Below are 21,025 nucleotides of genomic sequence, written 5' to 3' on the forward strand. Positions count from 1 at the left end.
CCCCGGGGTGCTTCAAGCACTTGCTGCATGTACTGTATTCTCAATTTGGCAAAATGTTATTGCCCTCTGGTCGCTCAGTGACCCATTCCTATTAGCCCCAACGATCGGTGGTCCACTCAATCAGAACATCTAGGTCATGAGAAGTAGTCTATCATATTCCTATTTGATGTTTAATGGTGCTCAAATTTTACATGGCTTTTTTCGGCAAATATTTCCATTTTGGCCTGTAGGCCCGGGGAGACCAGTTGATCACACACGTTTTGACACTGTTTGTGTAGGATGATTTTTCAGTGGTAGGCGTTTGAAGTGTAGGTTCATGATAGATATGAGAGACTGATTTCCAGTTGTGATTTTCGATTTACGATTTACTTCCAACATGGTCAACATTTGAACAATTTTCAGACATGTTTTGAAAGAAATTATTACAGAAGGAGCAAAGCCTCAACACTGTCATTCGTATGTTGACCCAAAAATAATCTAGTTTTGAGGACCTAACATGTAAAAGAATACAAAAAAAACTAGAGCAAAAAGCTTTAGGAAAAATAGTTTAATGGTATCTATCAGAGGACTGGATATAAGGATTATGATAAATGTAGTACGAAATTTGTAGGAGACATGTTTTAAGGATCTTTCCCAGAGGACAAAAAAGGACCTTTTCTGGAGGAAGGCAAAGGCTTTTTAGAAGGATCTTTCGCGAAGGACGAGACTTCAGAGTCGAGTATGGAGGTAGACGAAGCATTAGAAAGCCTTGGGAAGTATGGAGTCTGGCAGCTGTGGCATTATGGCCTGTTTGCCTTGGCCATGATGATTCCAACTTGCTTTCAACTCCTCGGAATCATTTTCACTGGTTAGTATAGGATTCCGCTTAGCGGTTTTTTCTGTCAAAATCATTGTTTCTACGTTAAATATCTGAAAAACCTTTGAACCGGGTGAAAATAAGGATAGACTCGCCCGTGCTGAAATGCTTGTTAGGCCGGGTTCACGTATGATTTATGGTGTCACTTAGTTAGAGAAGGCTGTAGCTGTCAAGTATTTCCTCAAAGGTGGCACGAGATTATCTTCTTTCGGTGAAGTGGCTTCAATTGAGATTGAAACATCATTAATTGAGATGAAAATGGAGTAACGTTGAGTCAGTACAGAGACGTGAATCTGTAAGCTAGCATATGTTGTCTGACCGAAATATTCATCTGATGGTTTTCAGGGGCTGTTCCTCCCCACCACTGTCGAGTTGAGGACAACTCTTTGCTGGTCTATGTCGAGAAGGAGGGGGAGCTAGTCATGGACAGCTGTCACATGTTGGATTATGATACTACTAACACTACCGCCGGTCAGAACGCTTCTACCGTGGCTTGTAAAGACGGATGGGTGTATGATGAGAAGTTTGGAAATACCATTGTCTCTCAGGTAATAATGAAAAGTGACTGATTTTGGCTCAGTCACCGGTTAAACCCATATGGTGTGAATGAAATTGAGTACACCGGGGACAGGTCATTATTCTGTCTCTTGACAGTTGTCAAATAATCGAGCCCATTGATAAACAAAAGACATGCACCCTGGTAATGTAGTGACTGACATCAGTCGTACGTCGTTTCTACACAAAATGAAGTGCGAATATTCGAACAGTCAATCAGTCACTCAGCCTATTACTGTTGTCTACTTAAGACAATCAACTTGTATGATTAAATTATCGTGAAGCCTGTCTGATGATGGTCGAAATAGAACAGATATAATGATATCTGACATTATGTCAATACAATCGCCATTAGTAACTGTTGCTTCGTGATACTAGCACCGTTTACCAGCGTACTTTTGCTTCGGAGGAAATGCTAGCTATGCTCGCATTGGGAGATTGGGATGCTGCCCAAGCTGCAAGAAAAGTAGAATCTTCAATTCTGTTTAAGGTTGAATTTACTTTATTTCATTTTTCTATTTACTAATTTCAGTGGGATCTTGTTTGTGGAGACAATTACCTATCAGAACTAAGTCAGACGTTATTTGTTGTTGGTATGCTCACGGGAACTCTTGTCATCCCGCCCCTAGCGGACAAATTCGGCCGAAAACCTGCCCTCCTCCTCTGCCATCTCATGCTGGCCGTCGTCACCTTCATTGGGGCTTTTTCGCCCAATTATTCTGCTTTTGCCCTCTGTAGAGTGATACAGGGCTTGATTGCCACGGTAAGTACATGTACATTTGCATGTAGGTTATGGCTCGTCATCCCTTGTGGGTTACATGTGTACTGTCGCACGTCATCACCTCGAAGGCCTCCCCCTTCTCCACACATGTCCCTTTCCTCTAACTCAATATGTAACTAATCGTGCCTACAGTTGATCAGACAAATTGAAGGGATGACGGGCGATAGCAAGACATCTCCTTACTCCTTCGATCTCTGATGAACCTCAGCCTCAGCTGATGGTGAGCAAAGGTCAGGGTCAGTCAGTGTCGCCGCATGCTATAATATCAAACCTTTCAGCGTCACCTCTTCTTTCCAGGGTATCATCTCCACCGGATTTATTGTTGCCTGTGAGCTCTTCCCCGCCAACAGGCGAACCGTTGCAGGCGTTGTCATCGAGTTCTTTTGGACGTTTGCCATGTTTTTCCTCTGCTTTCTGGGATACATGATTCGAGAGTGGCGCCACCTACAGATTGCCATCGCGCTCATTCCTGCACTCAGCTTGTCAGGGTACTGGTAAGTCTGCCCGCAGAAGATTTAGCACCTTTCTCTTTCGTAGCGCTCCAACTCGGGTAGATACAATGTACATGTATATAGATCACAAATGGAGTCCAATTTTTAAGTTCTTCGAAGTCAACTTATTTGACTCCAGCACATTGAAAGGCATTCTTCGCCCGGATTGCAAAAATGTCCTTACGTTTGCCAGATTGTCACTTCTGCTCATACGAAAAGGGTTGCTCGACCTCGGAGCTTTAGTTCTATACCAAATACAGTTGATGTACAGCGACCAATAGTTAGAACTAATGACCCAAAATATGTTGTTAAACTCTTCGCAGGCTGTGTCCCGAATCTATTCCGTGGCTAGTTGCAAACAACAGGGCGAGACAGGCAGACAAAATACTCCAAAAAGCTGCTAAGATGAATAAATTAGATCTACCTCCGGTCATATTAAAGGCAGCAAAGAACGAGAAAATCATAAATCAATCAGATGATGACGAGAGATCTCCAGATGAGAAGTTGGAATACAATCAATGGTGCGATTGTAAGGAATGTATGGGGGAGTATTTCACTCTGTTCACCAACAGAAAACTTAGGAAGAATACTTTGATACTGTTTTCTCTTTGGTAAGTGCATGTAGCTTCGTTATAACTTACGACGATTTCAACCTTTTGAGACATGACCAGCGCCATTAAAATGCCATTTGACTCACTTTCCTCGAGATGAAAGCTTGGACTTTCAATATCAGGCATCGACCAGTCCGAAGTTTCCTGCATGTATCACGCTTCTTCAGCTCAGAAAGCATTGGCCTTTTGGGGCTACAGGGCATCCGATTGGTCATGTCTGAGTGGGAGTCCGGAATCTTCACTTGAGGGATGGAGCAAATGAAATTTGGAAGCAGCAATGGAACAGTGCTATTTCCTTTAAGCGTAGCTGCTCTTAGTTTACAGGTTCATCAAAACTGAAAGCTAAAAGATGTCGTTCTAAAAACAGATATAACAGAAAGTAACTTAGATTACAGTAATGGTAATCATGTTCAAACTATATTTTCTTAACACATATGTATATTTTTCATCATTGATTTCATCTCTTCTTCTTCAAGGTTTGTCAACAGTCTTGTTTACTTCGGTCTTCAGTTTACATCAGTGACACTGACTCCTAATCGTTTCCTCAATTTCTCCCTCAACGCCTTCGTCGAGATCCCGGCAGTCATTTTGAGTTTTTATTTTCTCCAGAGGTAAGGCCCGGCACAGACTTTTTTGGCGCTGATATGTACTAACTGCTCCAGACCCCTTTTGGATATATTGATGCGGGCCCAGTTACTTACCTGAAAGTTAAAGCTATTTCAGAATAGAATTTTGTTTTAGGTGTCACACAAAGTTTTGTTAGGGGTAACACTTGACGTAATCACTCCCCAAGAGCCACTCCTCGAGTATTCTTGAAACGCTGTCAACTCGTCGTAAAATGACCCGGAAGACTTACAAAACACTGGGATTTTGCTATGTGTAGCTCATCAATGAAGCAAAAGTAGCTCCTCGATCTTGGCAAGTCGGTTGCTTTATACCTTTTTTTGAAGGGTTGGTCGTCGTCTGCCGCTGTGTGGTTTCCACTTCTTTGCGGGTCTCTTCCTGGTCGTCCTGGTGTTCGTGCCCCGGAAGACGCCATCGGGAGACAGTCTGGTCTGGCTTATCGTCACCCTCAACATGCTGGGGAAGCTATTCATCGCTGCATCGTATGATACAATCTTCCTTTACACCCCGGAGTTGTTCCCGACAAATCTAAGGTAAAATGCTCCCAGACAATGACTCATGCACTTTCATCCATTTTGGGATGTGATCACTTGTTTATCATTTTCACAATAACGGCTTTCGCCAATCCAACAAAGTTCACTGCACTTCTGGGCTGATGGTCTTCTTTTTTTCGGATAGTGTCCTGTTTTTTGTGGTAAAGTTAATATTACAGCCAAACGTTCATTTGATAACCCCGAGACATTTAGTCTCTCTCAGACTCGATTCTAAGCACTACAGAAATGTTATTTGGACACACTGTGAATTATTTCCGAGTGGCTTCGGTCGTATGATACATGTATGCATATCTTAGTTCTCTCTACTTTTAGGAATACTGGTTTCGGGATATCAGCTTTTGCAAGAGTTGGTGGGATGATTGCTCCATTTTCAACATTAGTGGTAACTTGATTTCTCATCAAACCTCAAAATTTGTGAAGGAATCTATGCCAGCCTGTGATGGTAATATTGAATATTTAAAAACAAACCTATTCGATTATTAACATTACAATAATCTTATATTGAAGAATCGTCAACACAGATTATCGTTAATTATAAAGAGCCTCTGGTTTAGGCACGATGCCTCGCCTATCTGTCTTAACGTTCCCTCTTTACTTTCAAATCATTTGAATGATTTTATTTTTCAGGCTCGCACCATCTCGTGGCTTCCCGGTGTGGTATTTGGCGCTCTCTCTGTGGGCGTAGGTCTGCTCTCCCTTTGCCTACCGGAGACGCGCCATCGCGCTTTGCCGCAGACCGCAGAGGAATTGAACCAATGGGATGAGGAGGATTGCTTCTCTTGCTGCCGGAAGCGGAAGGAGAGAGGAGGCAGAGGTGGTGAGGAATCGAGGGCAGGCGATGAACCTGTAACTGATGAGCCGAAACCGAGGAAATTCCCAACACCGAGCAAAGAGGATGAAATAGCATAACGTGGTCTCTGTCACAGGAGGTATTTCAACTGAGCTGAAATTGATGCGCCGAAGCCATGCGGAGAACTCTAGTGCTTGAGAAAGGACGCATGGGGATGCCATGATGCGGGCCTATTTGACCTGCCACGTGATAAAACAGGGTAGATGATGTTTTGTATTTGATTAGAATTTATTTGATCAATGACTTATCAATTATTTATTTGGTTGCTGATTAGCGTACGGTACAGACTCTCTTGTCGGCCGTGGTACAAAAATCTGTTCGAATGTTCTAGATACTCGACAAAATTCCTGGAATGCCTCTCGAGAAATATCCTTTTCTCATTGAAAAACCGTACTTAAAAAAGTGTTCCTACCTTTGTATTTTTGAGTAAATGTACTTGGTCGATGCATCGTTACAGTATATTTGTACGAATTATTTGCACGTCTTCAATGTATTTATAATAATTCCTGATGACAAAGTAATTTACATATTAAACAATTGTTTTCTATTGTTCTTAGTTGTTTATACCAAATTCCAAGGTTCGATAGTATTTAATTGACACCTTATACGTGTTTATTCTTGGTTAAAATGGGTTACACTTATCGGTTTACAGAAATATTCTTATGAAGAACAAGATGTTGATATGACGGCTTTCAGCCTGGAACATCCGTTCCCGAAATGGTCAGAGTCCAATTAGCACAGATAAGGCAGTAATGAAGCACTGACTGAAAGCACGATTTGTTACCTTTTGACTGTCGACCAATAAACTATTCATTTTGAATTAGGTTACCAGTAGAGATACCGATGTTTCAGATTCACGAGCAAAATTAGTTTTGTAGGAGAGAATCGAACCAGCGATCCTCCCTTTCTAGTAATGCCGTAAGTGGAGGTATTAAAGTATGCCAGAAAAGGAATACTCCATTGTAAACCAACGTTCTAAAGTACCAGATGTTCCATCGAGCACTTCCGTACGAAATCCTAACTTAAAATGTTGTTCAGTTCAGAATCGGGGCCCGCGGTTTCATCAGCTTTAAAGTCAACAACAGACTGGACGGTATCCTCTTCGATCAATTCTTCAACCACAACCATCATACAACGGGAAAACCACAGTTTGGAATATCATTAGACGCCCGGTACTGATTCGAAACAACCCAATGTCGGTAATATGGAGGAAAACCGTAGACAGCGACCAGGTAGGTCAGATTGAGTTACACAATTCGCCGGTAGGGGTCTCTTCTATCTCAAAGTACATCGGAACCATTCATGCTTGGTTGAGGAATATTATTATTGCTGATCCCAAAAAACCCTAATGCAAACTAGTCACCTGAATACCACCAATTTCACTCCCTTGCTCCTGCCTACCGTCCCCATTGACACAACATCTTGAGGTCTCTTATCGTGAGTATCAAGACCAGTACGCTTCTGCCGGACCGCCGCCTGATGCAAGTCCCACAGACACATTGCCGGAGGACCACTCGCTAACAGAACTGCCGTGGTCATCTTCATCGCTTCCCTCCGCATCGGAATCCTCCGGGCTTCTCAAATCGTTATCTGTTCGGTTGTCCGGGAAGACCGATAGGTCGTCGAACAGGTCTCCGCCGTAGGTTGGGAGGGGCTCCTCATAACGGTATGCGCATGGAATAGCAGCATTCAGGAAAGGGTCTACACCAAACCCTGGCATCTCCGGTGCTGTCGGAAGTTGGTAGCCATTTTGAGAATCGAATCTGCCCGACGGCACTGGTGGTAGCGCTTGATGACCATTTGGTTGCCATGTCTTTGGTTCAATGACGTTAGTGTGTGGCTGTTTGCTCCCGTTATCTTGCAAGTCAGTCTCCAAGTCAAGGATCTCACTGATGTTAGAAACCTGTCCCCTTGCGTCTTCATACAATAAACTTGAGACCGCTTGGTTTCCTGCCTCTGCGTCCCCGGTGCATGTACGGTCTATTGAACGATTCCCGTGACTGGAAATCTTCTTTTCCTGGAGGTAGAAATGATTTTCACCAGCAGGGAAAGATGGCGGCGAAAGAAAGACTTGGTTTGTACCCGTGGCAGGGTCAATCATGTCTGGCACGTAAATCTCTTCGTCTTCATATGCGATACCTTGTTCAGAGCTGCTGTACATCTGTGCATTGATGTTATAGTTGGACCCAATCAAGTCTAAAAAATCGTCACCATGTTGGATTTTGCATTCTGGTTGTGTTAGGATGCGTGCTATTGGGTCCCAGGTTGGAGACAACACGACCCGCGTGTATCTTTCATATCGAGGCTTGGGACCCACTCCCCAATGCAGAGTGCCAGTCTGACCATCCCGTTTGTAATAGTTGCCGTTTTCGCTGAAGTAAAGATTCCCTTGCTCATCAGTAAAGCTGCTAGGAACGCACGGATACTGTCTGATCATGTTTTCTGAAAGTCGTTTGTGGTGGTTGCCATTTTCACTTGGAAAGTAGGTCCTATGAGCATCCCTCGACTCAGGTGGCTCAAATACGTTTTGTGATTGTGTAACGTCGTAACTGTCGATTTCACTTGAGTAAATGTTTCCCTGTCTACTTTCTGTTGTATCTTCAATGCGTTCCCGCTGTCGATGGTAGTAGTCGGCGCTTTCACTGAAGAGGTAGTTTCCCGCAGCACCCATACGTTTCACAAAGAAGTTTTCTGACTGTCTTTGGTAATTGCTGGCGTTTTCACTTACTGCGTAGCACTTGGCTTCAACGATGGCGTTTTCTGGTCGAGTCGTAAGTCTGTCGACATGAGAATCGGCGGACGAAACGATAGGTATATTAGCCGATTCTGTTTTGTAATCTGGCACTGCGGCTTCGGCTTCAAAGATACCCTCATGAGAAGAATAATCGGTTGTCCAATTCTTCATCAGCGAACTCTGATCTGAGAAGGACCTAGCAAACGGGACTGCCACACGGCTACAGGTAATGTCTTCACTCTGTGACATACCGGACGAGGATTCACTTCCGGAGGTGAGGCACCCTTTCACTGGTTTCATGTGGTGACGATTTGGACGAAGACTTTTCAACTTCCGACCACGGATTCTTTCCTGCTCCTTTTTTATCACGTGGCGTCGTCGGTTACGGAACCAGCTCTGAAAGTCAAATTGAACAATTTGTGAAAAGGCTAATCAAATATCAACTGGTCCCTATCATGTAGTTGCTTGGAACGCGCAATAACGGTAATAATATTAGCTGAAGACAGAATCGGGTTGCAACAGCTGACGGATATGGTGATGACGACGGTGGGGATACTGAAAGCCATGTACCTACCAGCACTTTCGTTTTGGACAGTTTGAAGTAGCGACCGAGTACACTTGCTTGGGCTGGAGCTAGTGTAGGCGATTGTTCAAATACAACTTCGAAGAATTCGTGAACGTTGGGCGGCACGAATAAATCATCGCACTGCTGTAGCTTCCGTCTCTTCGTGTATTGCTTGGGGGCGTCAAAGTCTGGTTTTGCATCTGAAATATTACGACATAACTTTTGGGTTTAGCATCTTCATCCGTGACGGATCCTTTCGGCAACTTTGGCATAGAGTTGGGTTAAATACGATGGTTCCTGCTACATACCTTGGTTAGGTTGGAATATCATTTTTTACACATGTTGTTCGAGCACGCGACTCAAGCGACTCAAACTTGTGATCTCATCAGTCAGAGAATTCAATAACGCAGGGTGTGTCAAATGTGGACAGTTTTTATAGTAGAGACGAGCTATTTGTCAACGTTTTTGGCAACCATACCTTCGTCAGTGTCGTGACCATTTGATGAAGGCATCTCTTCAGCGTCCACGACCTCTTCTGGCGATGTCGCAGTCAAGACCTTCGACGAACTCTGCAACAGTTCCAACATGGATTCAAACATGATAGTGCTGCTTTCTTTCCTCTGGTTGCTCTGGTGTGCAGGGTCTTGTTGCACAGGATGTTATAAGTGCTTCACGGTAGCATTTGGGTTTTATCCCTCGCGATTCCAGTTACGATTGGTCATTTGCTTCCTGTCCCAAGGCTTGCTAAAGCCACTTTGAACGTTGGAGTTGTAAACAGTGTACGGCTGGACAAACTGCATGGTTGTTTGTCTATTTCAGCTTAGATTGATATGATCAGTGCATTAGTGTGCTCGATCTCTACAAAGATTGCTCAGTAGGGAATGACCTATTGTCGTCCAACATTAGGGCCTGTATAATGTTGGGGGAATTGTTCCTTTAACAGGGAGGGTTGAAATATGACATTTGCTAAAAATTCCAGTGGAGAAATACTGTAATGATCTAATTTGTTGTAACTTCTTCGCCTCGCCTGTCGCTCTGACCCATGGGCGTGGCCGCGTGGTCTGGTGGCCTGACGATGGGCTTGCATGACCACCTAGCATTGTCCTTGTCTCATTGGGTCGCCAAAGAATCAAGAGAGTGGAATTCCTTGGTCATGTCAAGTTTCCAAAGTTCCAATCGTCTTTTTAAATGTCAGAAATGAGTACTTCGTGGCTGGTCGAAATTGAGGGGTGAATAAGTGCATGCCTTTGAACCCTAGAAAATTTGTTCGCCCCTCAATGTTGACAAGCCACAAATAATTTAGCCTCAAAATATTAGGCGCTGATTCGCACTATCCTCCATAGTGGTCTGCCTCGCGAACGCCTGGATTCAGTGAATTTGTGAACCGCTACATTGCCATGTCAAAGGACTAAGCAGAAAGCAACGTGTATGGAAAGGGGTGGCTTTTACATACTCAACAAGACTCATCCAGTAGCCTACCGATGCATAATCATAAGACTGATGCACTATGAGAACCTCTTCCTGTATTGTGGTGATCAAGGATCAAATATCAGCCTAACTGTAATCAGCATCATATCATACATGTCGGCGATTGAGACTACATGTACATGCATTTCTTTACCATTTAATGTACAATCGTTTTGATTTGATCGCAGTAGGCTAACTTATAAAACACTATGCTGTTGCTTTTATTAAGCAGCATAGTCGTAACGCATGGAAAACTCTGAAAAAAGAAGGGTACCATACGGAATGTTCATATCGGATAAACATAAAACCTATGATTCCATCATTTGACTAGTTCGATTTTATCTTAGAATACCTTGGTCCAAGGTTTATTTATCACCATTCCGACTTGACAAAGTGAACTGTACTTTTAAAGTATCAGCGGACTAAAATCACTTGACGGTGAAGCTAGCCTCTTTTTGAGTGCGTAGTTATTGTTCAAATAATGTACGTTTGAGTCATAATATCACAGATAAGTCAAACACAGTCATAAAGCATGTGTGGTGTTAGCCTATTCCAAACTTTAATACTCCTAGTATAGACTCCGTGTTGGCAGAGAGAATACCCGACAATCTATGCTTGGAGCATGGACAATTCCCCCCAATTTGATTGGTTTTTGGACACCATGTGACAACGATGACAGTGCCGATGAAGCAGAAACCCATTCGTCCAATAATTGGTTCATGGCTAATCACATGGCCATGATGGCAGTCCCGAAGTAACAGAAACCGGCTCGTCCGATTCAGTGCTGGGCTCAGAAAAACGAGACGTGATGCATGAAACCCTCCACAGTCAAGACGGGCGCACTGCCGTGGTCTTTTCCATGGTGCTCATCAACTTACAACAGTTGATGACTCTCAAAACATTTGTGTGGGGAAATTCCTTCTTATTTTGCTGGCTTTCTGCCTGTCATCCGCTTCTTTGATTTCCGCCCCGCCGGACTCGGTGACTTGCTGGACCCACTGTTCCCTCTTGGCTTCTTCTTCTTTTCAAAGTGAGCCACCCGCACTTTATAATTTGGGAAAAGGTCCTCGAATTTTTCTAGTAATGGAATAAAGTTGTATTGTGGTGGTTGGGGAGAAGAGTTTCCATCCTCGGGAGAATCTGGCTCGTCCGGAAATACGATCTGTTTCTCAACTAGAATATAGGTGGTGTGTGATGTGAGGAACTTGTTGGCATAGTCGTATTTATGAAGATCAAGATCTTTTACCAGTCCTGGAACGAGAAGGGACATGAATAAGTAGGGGGAAAATAAAGAGGTTTTGGAAGCCATTATTTTTGTGCATAGTCACTGTACAATGTCTCCATTCTGAACACAAGGCTGTACACGTCCTAGGACCGTAGGGAGTTTTCGCAAAGCCCCCGAAACGTCCACGTGAACGCCTATCCCATTGTTCGACTTCGTTCTCAGGAGACCATACAATAAGATAGGCGTTCACGTTGGCGTTTCGGGGGATTTGCGGAAACTCCCTAATGTAGATCCGTTCCGAATCAGATAGAAATTGTCACCAGATCTGAACCCAATCTACTAGGACGTACACGTACATGTACACGCACTACAATTGTTCAGATTTGGTATATACAGTCAATGACAGTGTGATAGTAGACCAAATCCAAATTAGACATAACATCGGTTTAAGGCCTTTTCGATGATAACTTTTATTTTCATTAATGAGTGGATTATAGCCAATTAGTTAGAGCTTTAAAAAGTTTAAGTACTAGACTTCAAATTATGCGGAAGTAACTCGAGGGAAATATCGTGGGACGATAGAACCTTTTAAAGGGACTCTTATGTAGCCTTGGCCAACATTGGTGGTGCAAAGGGAAATATTTGACAAAATGCTTCCAGGTCATCAAGTAAGCGACAATTAGCAAATTTCTCGAGTTCAGAAGGTGGTTAATTGGATATTCATGCGCACGTACAAAGTACGTTTCCTGAAGGCCCATTTTTATTTCACCTAACGCCTGTCTGGTATACCTATTCCTTCCGCTACACGTTGGCAGGTTTATATAGCTTGAAATATAAACAGTGAATGAACAAGGTGGTTTTTGAAAACAACTTGAAGTCAGTTTTAAAAAACAAGTCAAACAAATTAGAGGCTTAAGTGTACTTTCATCAATGTAGAAAAATAACATGATTATAAAGTGCCCCGTGTGTGCCGAGCCGTCGATTTGCGTTCATCTGCCAGCAAAATGACCAGTGACATACCCAAGACAGTAGTACTTTGCACACAGAATTTGGTCAAGGCAAAGTTGACAGAATGATATACTCATGCAAGAGGGGGTTAATTGTGTGTGTATAAGGCCTACCCCAAAGAGAAGGCGTCGTTCTTTGTAAGAACTGTCAACATTCAGAGCAAAAGGCGCTCAATCTTTGGGTTGTAGTAAAGATGTCTTTTCATGCCTTTTACCACGTTGAGCTTTGTCATGCTCGGAGTTAAAAAGCAAAAGTAGGCTATGCGTTTTGAGAACTGACTTCCTTGTCACAAGAGGTAACAGGTCGTTGATCTTATTTTGCAATACCTTTGGACAGTCTAATCTAAAAGCAATAAACTGGCAAATAGCAAAACTGCAAGATAAGACGCGTCAAAGATTATATTAATGGCTTTTGCACTTTAAGTCATCTATCTTACCGACAGCTTTATTGAAAAAATAATTCATCATGTGATATTGAACAATAATTCTTCCCTGTTATTGACGCAGATGCCAACAAAACGGCGATATGCGGTCAGAATTAAAAGGGCAACTTGGTCGTTGGATTTAGATGGCCAGGGGGTAATGCACCTACCAGCCACCATGCGCCGACACTCTTGTAGCGTGACTCACCCATGCCAATCTTTGAAAATGATTTTCGCTAGTGTTAGTGCACTTTAGAGGTTCGAAATTTAGGAATATTATCATAAATTTAATATCAAACTTCAGCATGTTCATTGATACGTATGATCCGTCTTAGAAATGATCATTATGTTTCGTCCTATACCATAAAATAGGAGGATTAGTTTAAATCTCATTTGGTCTATGGCCTACATGGATCTGGTGAAGTTACCTGTTCGCAGCTTAGTTCGCTTATTTTACTTGAAAGAAATAGGGCCTGTCAAGCTGCTCATAGAAGGACAGAGCGTTTGGATTATACCTAGGGGAAATCTAAGATTGACTGGCAGTGACCCATTTGAACGATTTTTTTTCTTTTCTGTTGATAGAGCGAACTATTTATTAAGCCAGGAAGTCTGCAATGTTCGCGCATAATTTTCCCCAAGAGAATAAAGGAACGAAGCGATAATATGCTTTGTTTGATATTGCATTTTATAAAATTAATGTCCTATATGAACAGCGGGAATAATGGTGCCCCATGCGCGTATGTCATTTAATTCGAAGCCAACCAGCAGCGGGGAAATCTTAAAACTGCCCATTGTGGTCTTTCAAGGATGGTAGCTCGAATGATAACCGAAACCTGAGCCATTCATAGTGCTTCTTTCACAATTCATGTTGATTTAAATCCATTATCGACAGTAGACATGGTTGACGTTGTCACCAAGGTGATAACAAAAAACATGTCACTGCGGATGCAATGATGGATGAATCTGAAATGTACTATTGTGAACCAGGGATGGGTGATAAATCTGATGCACAATAGGCTTTCGCAGACGGTAGTTCATACATCTATCGCCTGCCGCATTATTAATTCACACGCGATCGATTAGGACATATTAATACTGCATGCGTACAATGAGTATATACTTGAGATGGGAGTTTTGTTCTTGCATCATTGAAAGATCAATTCTTCATGTAAAAGAAATGTTTGACAATGTTTACATCATGATATCTTGCAATGATATTCCGATTTTAACGAAAAAATTTTATTTTTGTCAATGCTGATTGACTTTGTTTGCCTTAGATCGTGTTACCCGGGTGTCCATTTCAGCAGAACTACATCTTTGTAACCGACCTTGGAAATACCTCATATTTCTGAAAAACGACCCCCCTTTTAGCCCCATTTCAGGAAGTCAAGTCTTCGTATGTGATAAACGTCCTAAAGCCACGGGGTGTACTTCATGTCCGAGACATTTTGTTTTGTCGCAATAATTAAACTTGCACCGATACGACGTTCGAATATTAATAAGCGCCTTCAGCTTATCTTCTTACGCCATTGCGGCACGGGTAAGCCAACTACAAAATGCTTACCACATACTTATACGTTGTTTGGTGTGCAAATATTAGACTTCGAGGGCTTTTGATTAGCACAATCATATCAACAAGACGGATTTGGCGCAATGAAATGAAACGTGTTGATATTTTATATTTGCTGATTCATTCTTCAACACGCCGTTTCCTTGACACTTTAACCCAAAGAGAATTCCACCCCCTAACGAGCACACACGGGTCTTCTTCAATTTTAGGTTTAAATCAACTCGAGTGCTTGCCAGCCGCATCAATAAGCCTACCTTGTCCCCTGTTTACGAAATACGCGGTTCGCGTTTGTGCGTGCAGGCCCTTTGATAACTTTGGAACCAATTGCTTTCAACGTTGCAAATTTTCTTCCCTGCCATTATTGTTTAAAAACCGTTTGAACTTCACACTTCATATCAAGACATTTTGATATATCAAAAGCTTTCCTGTAGAATATAATGCCATTCTAGTTTTCAGGCATTGTCAAAACTCAGATATGATATCAGCATAAATGCAAAATGCGCCATTGTGCAATGATAAATATGAAATAAACACTTCACCCTGCCTTTGGTCGACAGAAAATATTCATGGCTTAACATAAAGGGGAATATTGTGATGAGGATAGACCGGCGTCCGAGAGGAAACTTACACTTGCCGGCCTTGGCTAGCCCGGCACCATTATTGAGTCAAGTACCAACAAGGCTGGTCGAAGAAAGGCCCGCTCTTGGCTCTTTCTGAATGTGGTTAATACAATCATGGACATCACACTGATAAATTGCGCTTCAAATTAGCTTTTCGGAACTGCGGCATATATAGCTCGGTTACTTTCACAATTGGTCTGAACAAACCTGTTTCATCTGATAGATCCAGTGTAACGTTGGCGTTCCCGTATCCCGCGCGCAGTTTGATGTTCGTCAGTAAATTCACAACAGCACAATAAGGATTGACAATTATCGATTCGTTCGCTCCGTATTTCACCGTAATGAACATTTTGATGCCATAAAGTTCTACTAAATCCGTGAAAATAGTCCAAATGCGAAATGTGACTGCCTTGGTAACGCACACATGTATACGCGGTTTATCCTTTAGCAGACGATTGTTTTACTTTTATCCTTCGTATTGTCGTCTGCTACCTCCGCTTCTGCACGTGCGTGTTCCGGTCTTTCAAATCCTCTATGATTGTGACCACAACATAAGCTAAGCTTTGTAAACACTGGTTTGTATATAGTAAAACCTGTCCTCGAGATTTGTTTGACAATAGTGTACCCGTACTACCGGTATAGGCCTAGGCAGCGATGGTATTGACGATGGGCCAGCGCCACCAGCGGTGCTTTTCGACTGAATGCCCAAATGTATGCCAAAATGTTGGAAAAGAAACCAGCGTTTGTTCAATAACTGGATGATAACACTTTGCAACAGTAGGTTATTGATTTCTTCCCGTGGACATATTATTCTATGATTTTAACTATGGCACCGCTCATATTGTCTTAATACATATTTAATTCGAAGTATTGATAATCGTGCAACGATTTCCAATGTTAGTGAGACCGAAATAGGTTGTGATGTCGTTGCTTTGCTTGTGGACAAGTGGCCACACATCTCTGATATGCAGGTTTTTGATACTCCTACGTCATATGCAAAAGCGAAGGATAATATTGAAAACCACTGGCCAGGAAGGTGCCTACGGCGCCTAGCAAAAGTTTGCCGGCGACAGCAGTTTCGTCGAAATTTCACGGATTCGTAACTGCAAAGAAAAATAGAATTCCTTTGAACAATTGGCTCAATGAGCCGGAGTAAGATACCTTTAAGTAAAAGTATCGGTAAGGGTAAATGATCCTTAATGTACTGTAATTGATTGGTTGCCTTCGCGATAATCTGTTGGGGACACGTTTTGTCCTGATAATGCTTCGCCATTCGTCTCCAATGGCACGTGAAGCGGACCCCTGCCCCCCTAACAACTGTCTCCAGCTTCCGTGGTTAAAGAGGGTGCTTCGAGAACGTGTTAAGCCAGTCGTCTATAGCAAGGAGATACTAGAGCATTGTACAATCCGTTTAATTCTCTACAGATGTTTTTAAGCCGAACACACTAAGACAGCTTCGAGGACACTGATTATGCACACAGGGATGAGAGAGGTTGTTACCTCAAGCAGAAGACGATGTCACAATCAACAAGATAGTTCCCAGAAGTCAAATTTGATGTTTCCTACTTTGCATATTGCCCTTGCCTCACTCTCCCACTGGCACAATCAGGCGGAGGGCTGGGCTTGTTGGAGAGGAGATGCTCTCACAATCATGAATACAATTTCAATTAGAGGAGCTGGAGTAAAATCGGCCATCTTCAGGCATAATAATCCTTCTCATTCAGGAGAGCAAACTGAGAAGCAGTGAGACCAACAAAATATCTTCAAGTATATATTTACGAGTTTATTGTTGAACATGTAATAACAATACAAACAATGGCACCATATTAAATCTTTAATTTGCTCAAAAAATCTGCAACACAACAGATCTTCAATTCGGATCGAAGCAATGGATTTCCTCAAGGACTTTTATATTTTTATTGTGTCTCCTATTATGGTACGCTGACTAGAATTAAACTACTCATGAGGGAATTCTTGAGGAAGCTCTGATAAATGTCCTTGATTTACGTATGGTACATCCGAAGGACACACACTTTGACTGTCTTGATGTAACGATCCCATGTCTTAAGTAGCGGTGGATTGTGCCTGGAAAGAGTAATGTAAACACGACATAAAGACAGTGTGATTCTCTCCACCAGGAATTTATAGCTTGTAAGGCACAGACTAGAATATGATTGTACAATCATCAACATCATAACTCATAGCTCTATTAATCGACAGCATAAGGCATTCATGTGTCTGTGCCAATAGAACTTCAAATCAGTCAGGATTGCTAACATATGCCATCTATCACTAGCATAGGGAACTAGACAAAACATCATGAACTGTAACTTCACTTTCAGTGTCAGGGCAGAGACCATAGGTAAGGACCCCATGCGATTTTCATGTCTTTGCATCGTGTGGAGATTTGGAATAAGAAACAGCAGCACCTACCGAACAATTGCATCCATGTGTCTACATGCATCTGCGTATGTGTCAAGGAATAAACTCACATCTCGGTAATCCCAACCACTTTGTCGTAATGGTTCTATTAACTGAAAAGAAGGAAGACGTCAGTCAGCACAGTCTTTAACTAAACTTCTACTAAGGCTACATTGTGCATGTTTATACTGTGTCAACATGTTTAACTTTAAGCCAGTTGAAGGGTGTCTGTGCAGCCCAGACAAACGTTCTCTCAAATACTTCACAACTACTGTGACTATTGATTTCTACAACAGAGGTACTGGGGGAGGGGGGGAATCAAGGAACTGCACGAGAAACCACACTCACCTTGTCTATAATATCAACAAAGAAATCTCTTACTTCTTTTGTGTGGATCAGATTTGTTGCTATTGTGATTATGAAACGTGACATATTCTGAAAAGAGGAATAATATTGTTGTCAATAGTCACAATTTTTACTCTGGCGGTCACACTGCACACTCTTAATATTTATAAATAATTTTGAATTTGTCATGTTTGTATGTAAAGCCATTGTTAGGAATCAATGCTAGAGTATAAAACGTGTTACACAAGTAACAAGCAGCAGTAATATACACAGGTCATCACCAAATACGCATGGTATGGTTTTCATAGTACAGAGTACCTTTAAAAGCCTCATCGCTCCATATCAGCTTTGAAAGTGGACAGAAAAATACTCACTTTGAAATTTGACTCAAGATCCGCACTCACTTTGTCTCGAAGTTGTGGCTTAAGCTGTTGGCAGACAAGGCTGGAAGAAATTAGCATAATAATAATAATAATAATAATAATAATTTATTTGATTTAAAGTGCTAAAATAGTGGTGCATACATTTTCTAAGCACTGTACATAATATTAAATGAGTACATTAAAAGTGGTGATTTCATGAGGATAAAAAACAGTTTAAAAACATCCGGAAAAATATCAATATTTAAAACATGTATGGCCTACTCTGAATATGTTAGGATAAAAAGATGAGTTTTGAGTTTACTCTTAAAAGTGTTTAGCACAGTGACATCACGTAACCAGCTTGGAAGGGCGTTCCACAGCCCCCGCGGCCCGGACACACAGAGATCGATCCCCTTAGTCATCAAAGTAAAGTGATGCACCCAAGGATACCAGTGATGTGATTTGTCCAAGATCTGTGTCCGCAATAGGTTCCATGATACTTTAATGGCACTTTATAGAAGTGACTATCCAGTTCGTACAGAAATACAATCCTGGGTCTTCCCGGGATTGAAGCCAGGCCCTATTGTGTGGTAGCCAGCAGTGTTAACCACTAGGCTATGAGGCTTTGATTTATAGATCCAATTACTTCAGTCTTTACTTACTTTCTATGCTCATCTAAAGCATCTTTTTCTGCTAAAACTTTTAATTCTCGGAGGGAATGGAAGAATTTTACATCGAAGTCCACATCCATATCAGCATGGTCTTTGCAGTCTGTAAAGAAAAAGAAAAATGTTTTTTCACAAAGATAACGGAAGAACAGCACAATGAAAAAGCATCAAAAACTTCACCTTTAAATACAATTAAAACTGGGTGTGGATTTTACATTTTCACAAATTCCCTTCCTTTGAAAGCCTATGTTAAGATTATCGAAGGACTAATTAAATTTCAACTACATGTATTTTGTTGACACTTACCTACAGAACTGTAAGACCAGTTTGTGATCATGGTATTGGCACAAAAAGCAAAGTCATCAAACTGCAGGTAGAACAGCTTTTTCTTCCCAGTTTCAAAACGGTTGTTGGCAAGGAACACAATGGCAGCATATTTTCTGAAAATTCATACAAAATGCATATCAGTAACGATGAAGCCTTTTCCTAACAAGTTAGTTGCAACTAGGAAGGAAAGTGTTACAACTGGTATTTCATAGCAGTGCAAAGAAAGCTAAACTACCCCTTATCAAAAGAATCACCTACTTGGCAAGGACATCAGAGAGGAGGAATCTGTTCTTGATGTTCTCCTCCAAGGATCCCATCATGTCTTCCACAGTCTTGAACACTCTCTTTACATTGTCAAACTGGAAGAAAAAGAAACCATAAATAATCGAACTTACTTGTACATCTCTGACCAAGTCAGTGAGACAGGGAGAATAAAATTGATAAAAATCAGGTAAATTTTTGCTCAATAGTTTTCAGTCTTACACAGTTGCACTTTTCTGTTCACTCATGAGGACAACATTGGCATTGGGACTGACAGCTGTCCCTTCAGACTGTTTTCAGATGGTACTGAAGTGGCATATTCAGAACAAAAATCATTGACATTGTTGTGTAAAAGGCCTAGGCCTACAGGTGTTCCCCAAGTAGACCTGGCAAAGATTAGTCTTCTGCATACCTGTCGTCGACAACTCCTCAAAAGAACCTTCGTCTTTTCACTGACGTCATCTAAATCCTTCCTCTGTTTTGATGTCAGCTTCTTTCCGAGTAACTCTCTCACAACCAGTGGATCAAACTCATAGTACCTGCAGGAGAAAGTATTGGTTAGTTAATGACCTATCTTTTATTGATAGCTTGCTATGGAGCTAGGCACTACTTCTGATTGCCAATTTCACCAGATTTCAAATTGATGCATTGCCAATTCTAACAAACAACATAAAATGCAAGGCATCACTTCAAAGGGTGTCAATCCTTATTGCCTAAAATTGTTCTTTTTCATTAACTTACTTTTGGTCTACAGGGCCATATGTGCTCTGATCAATTAATTCCAAGAATGCCTATTCAGGTTGCCGTTATTTCTCATCAGATGTTGCCATTGAATCCAGTCAATTACTGACCCGAGGAGGAACTGACAGCAAGATCCTAAAACTCACTTTTCAATTAACATTTTCCGGATATCTGGATCTAACTGGAACATCATCTGTTCAATAAGCTTTGGAGGTGAGTGTAACCATCGCTCCAGCATGCTGAATGTGCGATAGTGGTCCTGAACATCACTGATGAGGACGTCGTGAGTGACGTGGTACTCTTGGAGTATGCCACGTTTCTTGAGTTGTGCTGCTGCATCTTGAACTGAAAGACAGATCAATATGTGGAGAAAATGCGAATGATAAGGACAGCGGGCACTTTTTAAAAATTTTAAAGACTCTCTGAAGGGGAAGTGCGTCCATATCGCAACCTTAGGACACTATGCCAGCATTGGTGTGTACCCACGTGTCGTCTGGTAAAATATATCAACACCAGAATGGGTCAACAAACGTACCAGCCCCTTGACAAAAGTATTGGTATTTTGGGGCAAAAAATGGGCGGTTCACCTTTAAACTTTTTGAATATTTTGATAAGACTCGAGTCGACTAGGATATAGAAAAGTGGGTATAAAACAACAATAACACACCTGAATGGCCATTTAACCATAGGCTGTATAACTCAGGATCAATAAGAGTGTTATTGCCCACAAAGAGATCTACAGATGTCATGATGAAAGAGGATATTTGAAGGGAAAAATATGGTATTGGTATTTTGTGACCGAATTTAGTTCTTCTATTTTCTGCCAGATGGCGTATATCATACGGGACAGTTCTTCCCCTAAATATTTTGTTACAAGGCTTTAATAAATATTCCCAGAGTCATATTATTGTTTTTATTTCATGACTATTGTACCTATGTAAATTCTAGTTGAATCGAATTTTAACCTC

General features: G+C 41.7%; 3 protein-coding genes across 3 annotated transcripts; 1 reads left to right on the forward strand and 2 right to left on the reverse strand.

The window, feature by feature from the left end:
- The first annotated feature begins 174 nt into the window (after positions 1-174).
- LOC135485525 (organic cation transporter protein-like) lies at positions 175-5,823 on the forward strand. The gene is made up of 9 exons (XM_064767627.1): positions 175-847; positions 1,202-1,404; positions 1,944-2,174; positions 2,490-2,686; positions 3,007-3,294; positions 3,771-3,905; positions 4,245-4,451; positions 4,785-4,854; positions 5,100-5,823. Exons 1-9 carry the CDS (start codon positions 721-723, stop codon positions 5,379-5,381), a joined length of 1,740 nt encoding a protein of 579 aa, XP_064623697.1. The 5' UTR covers positions 175-720; the 3' UTR covers positions 5,382-5,823.
- A 4,244-nt stretch (positions 5,824-10,067) lies between these two features.
- On the reverse strand, positions 10,068-15,649 carry LOC135485526 (uncharacterized). The gene is made up of 2 exons (XM_064767629.1): positions 15,140-15,649; positions 10,068-11,339 (listed from the first exon to the last, which is right to left on the reverse strand). The coding sequence occupies exons 1-2, from the start codon at positions 15,279-15,281 to the stop codon at positions 11,011-11,013; spliced, it is 471 nt and encodes a 156-aa protein (XP_064623699.1). The 5' UTR covers positions 15,282-15,649; the 3' UTR covers positions 10,068-11,010.
- Positions 15,650-16,694: 1,045 nt separating this feature from the next.
- LOC135485527 (acidic fibroblast growth factor intracellular-binding protein-like) lies at positions 16,695-20,924 on the reverse strand. Its single transcript, XM_064767630.1, has 10 exons — positions 20,725-20,924; positions 20,204-20,402; positions 19,729-19,855; positions 19,314-19,414; positions 19,035-19,168; positions 18,723-18,831; positions 18,073-18,142; positions 17,702-17,788; positions 17,366-17,466; positions 16,695-17,017 (listed from the first exon to the last, which is right to left on the reverse strand). Exons 1-10 carry the CDS (start codon positions 20,804-20,806, stop codon positions 16,936-16,938), a joined length of 1,092 nt encoding a protein of 363 aa, XP_064623700.1. The 5' UTR covers positions 20,807-20,924; the 3' UTR covers positions 16,695-16,935.
- Between the last annotated feature and the right edge of the window lie 101 nt (positions 20,925-21,025).

This window comes from Lineus longissimus, chromosome 3 (assembly GCF_910592395.1).
Source record: "Lineus longissimus chromosome 3, tnLinLong1.2, whole genome shotgun sequence".
NCBI lineage: Eukaryota > Metazoa > Nemertea > Pilidiophora > Heteronemertea > Lineidae > Lineus > Lineus longissimus.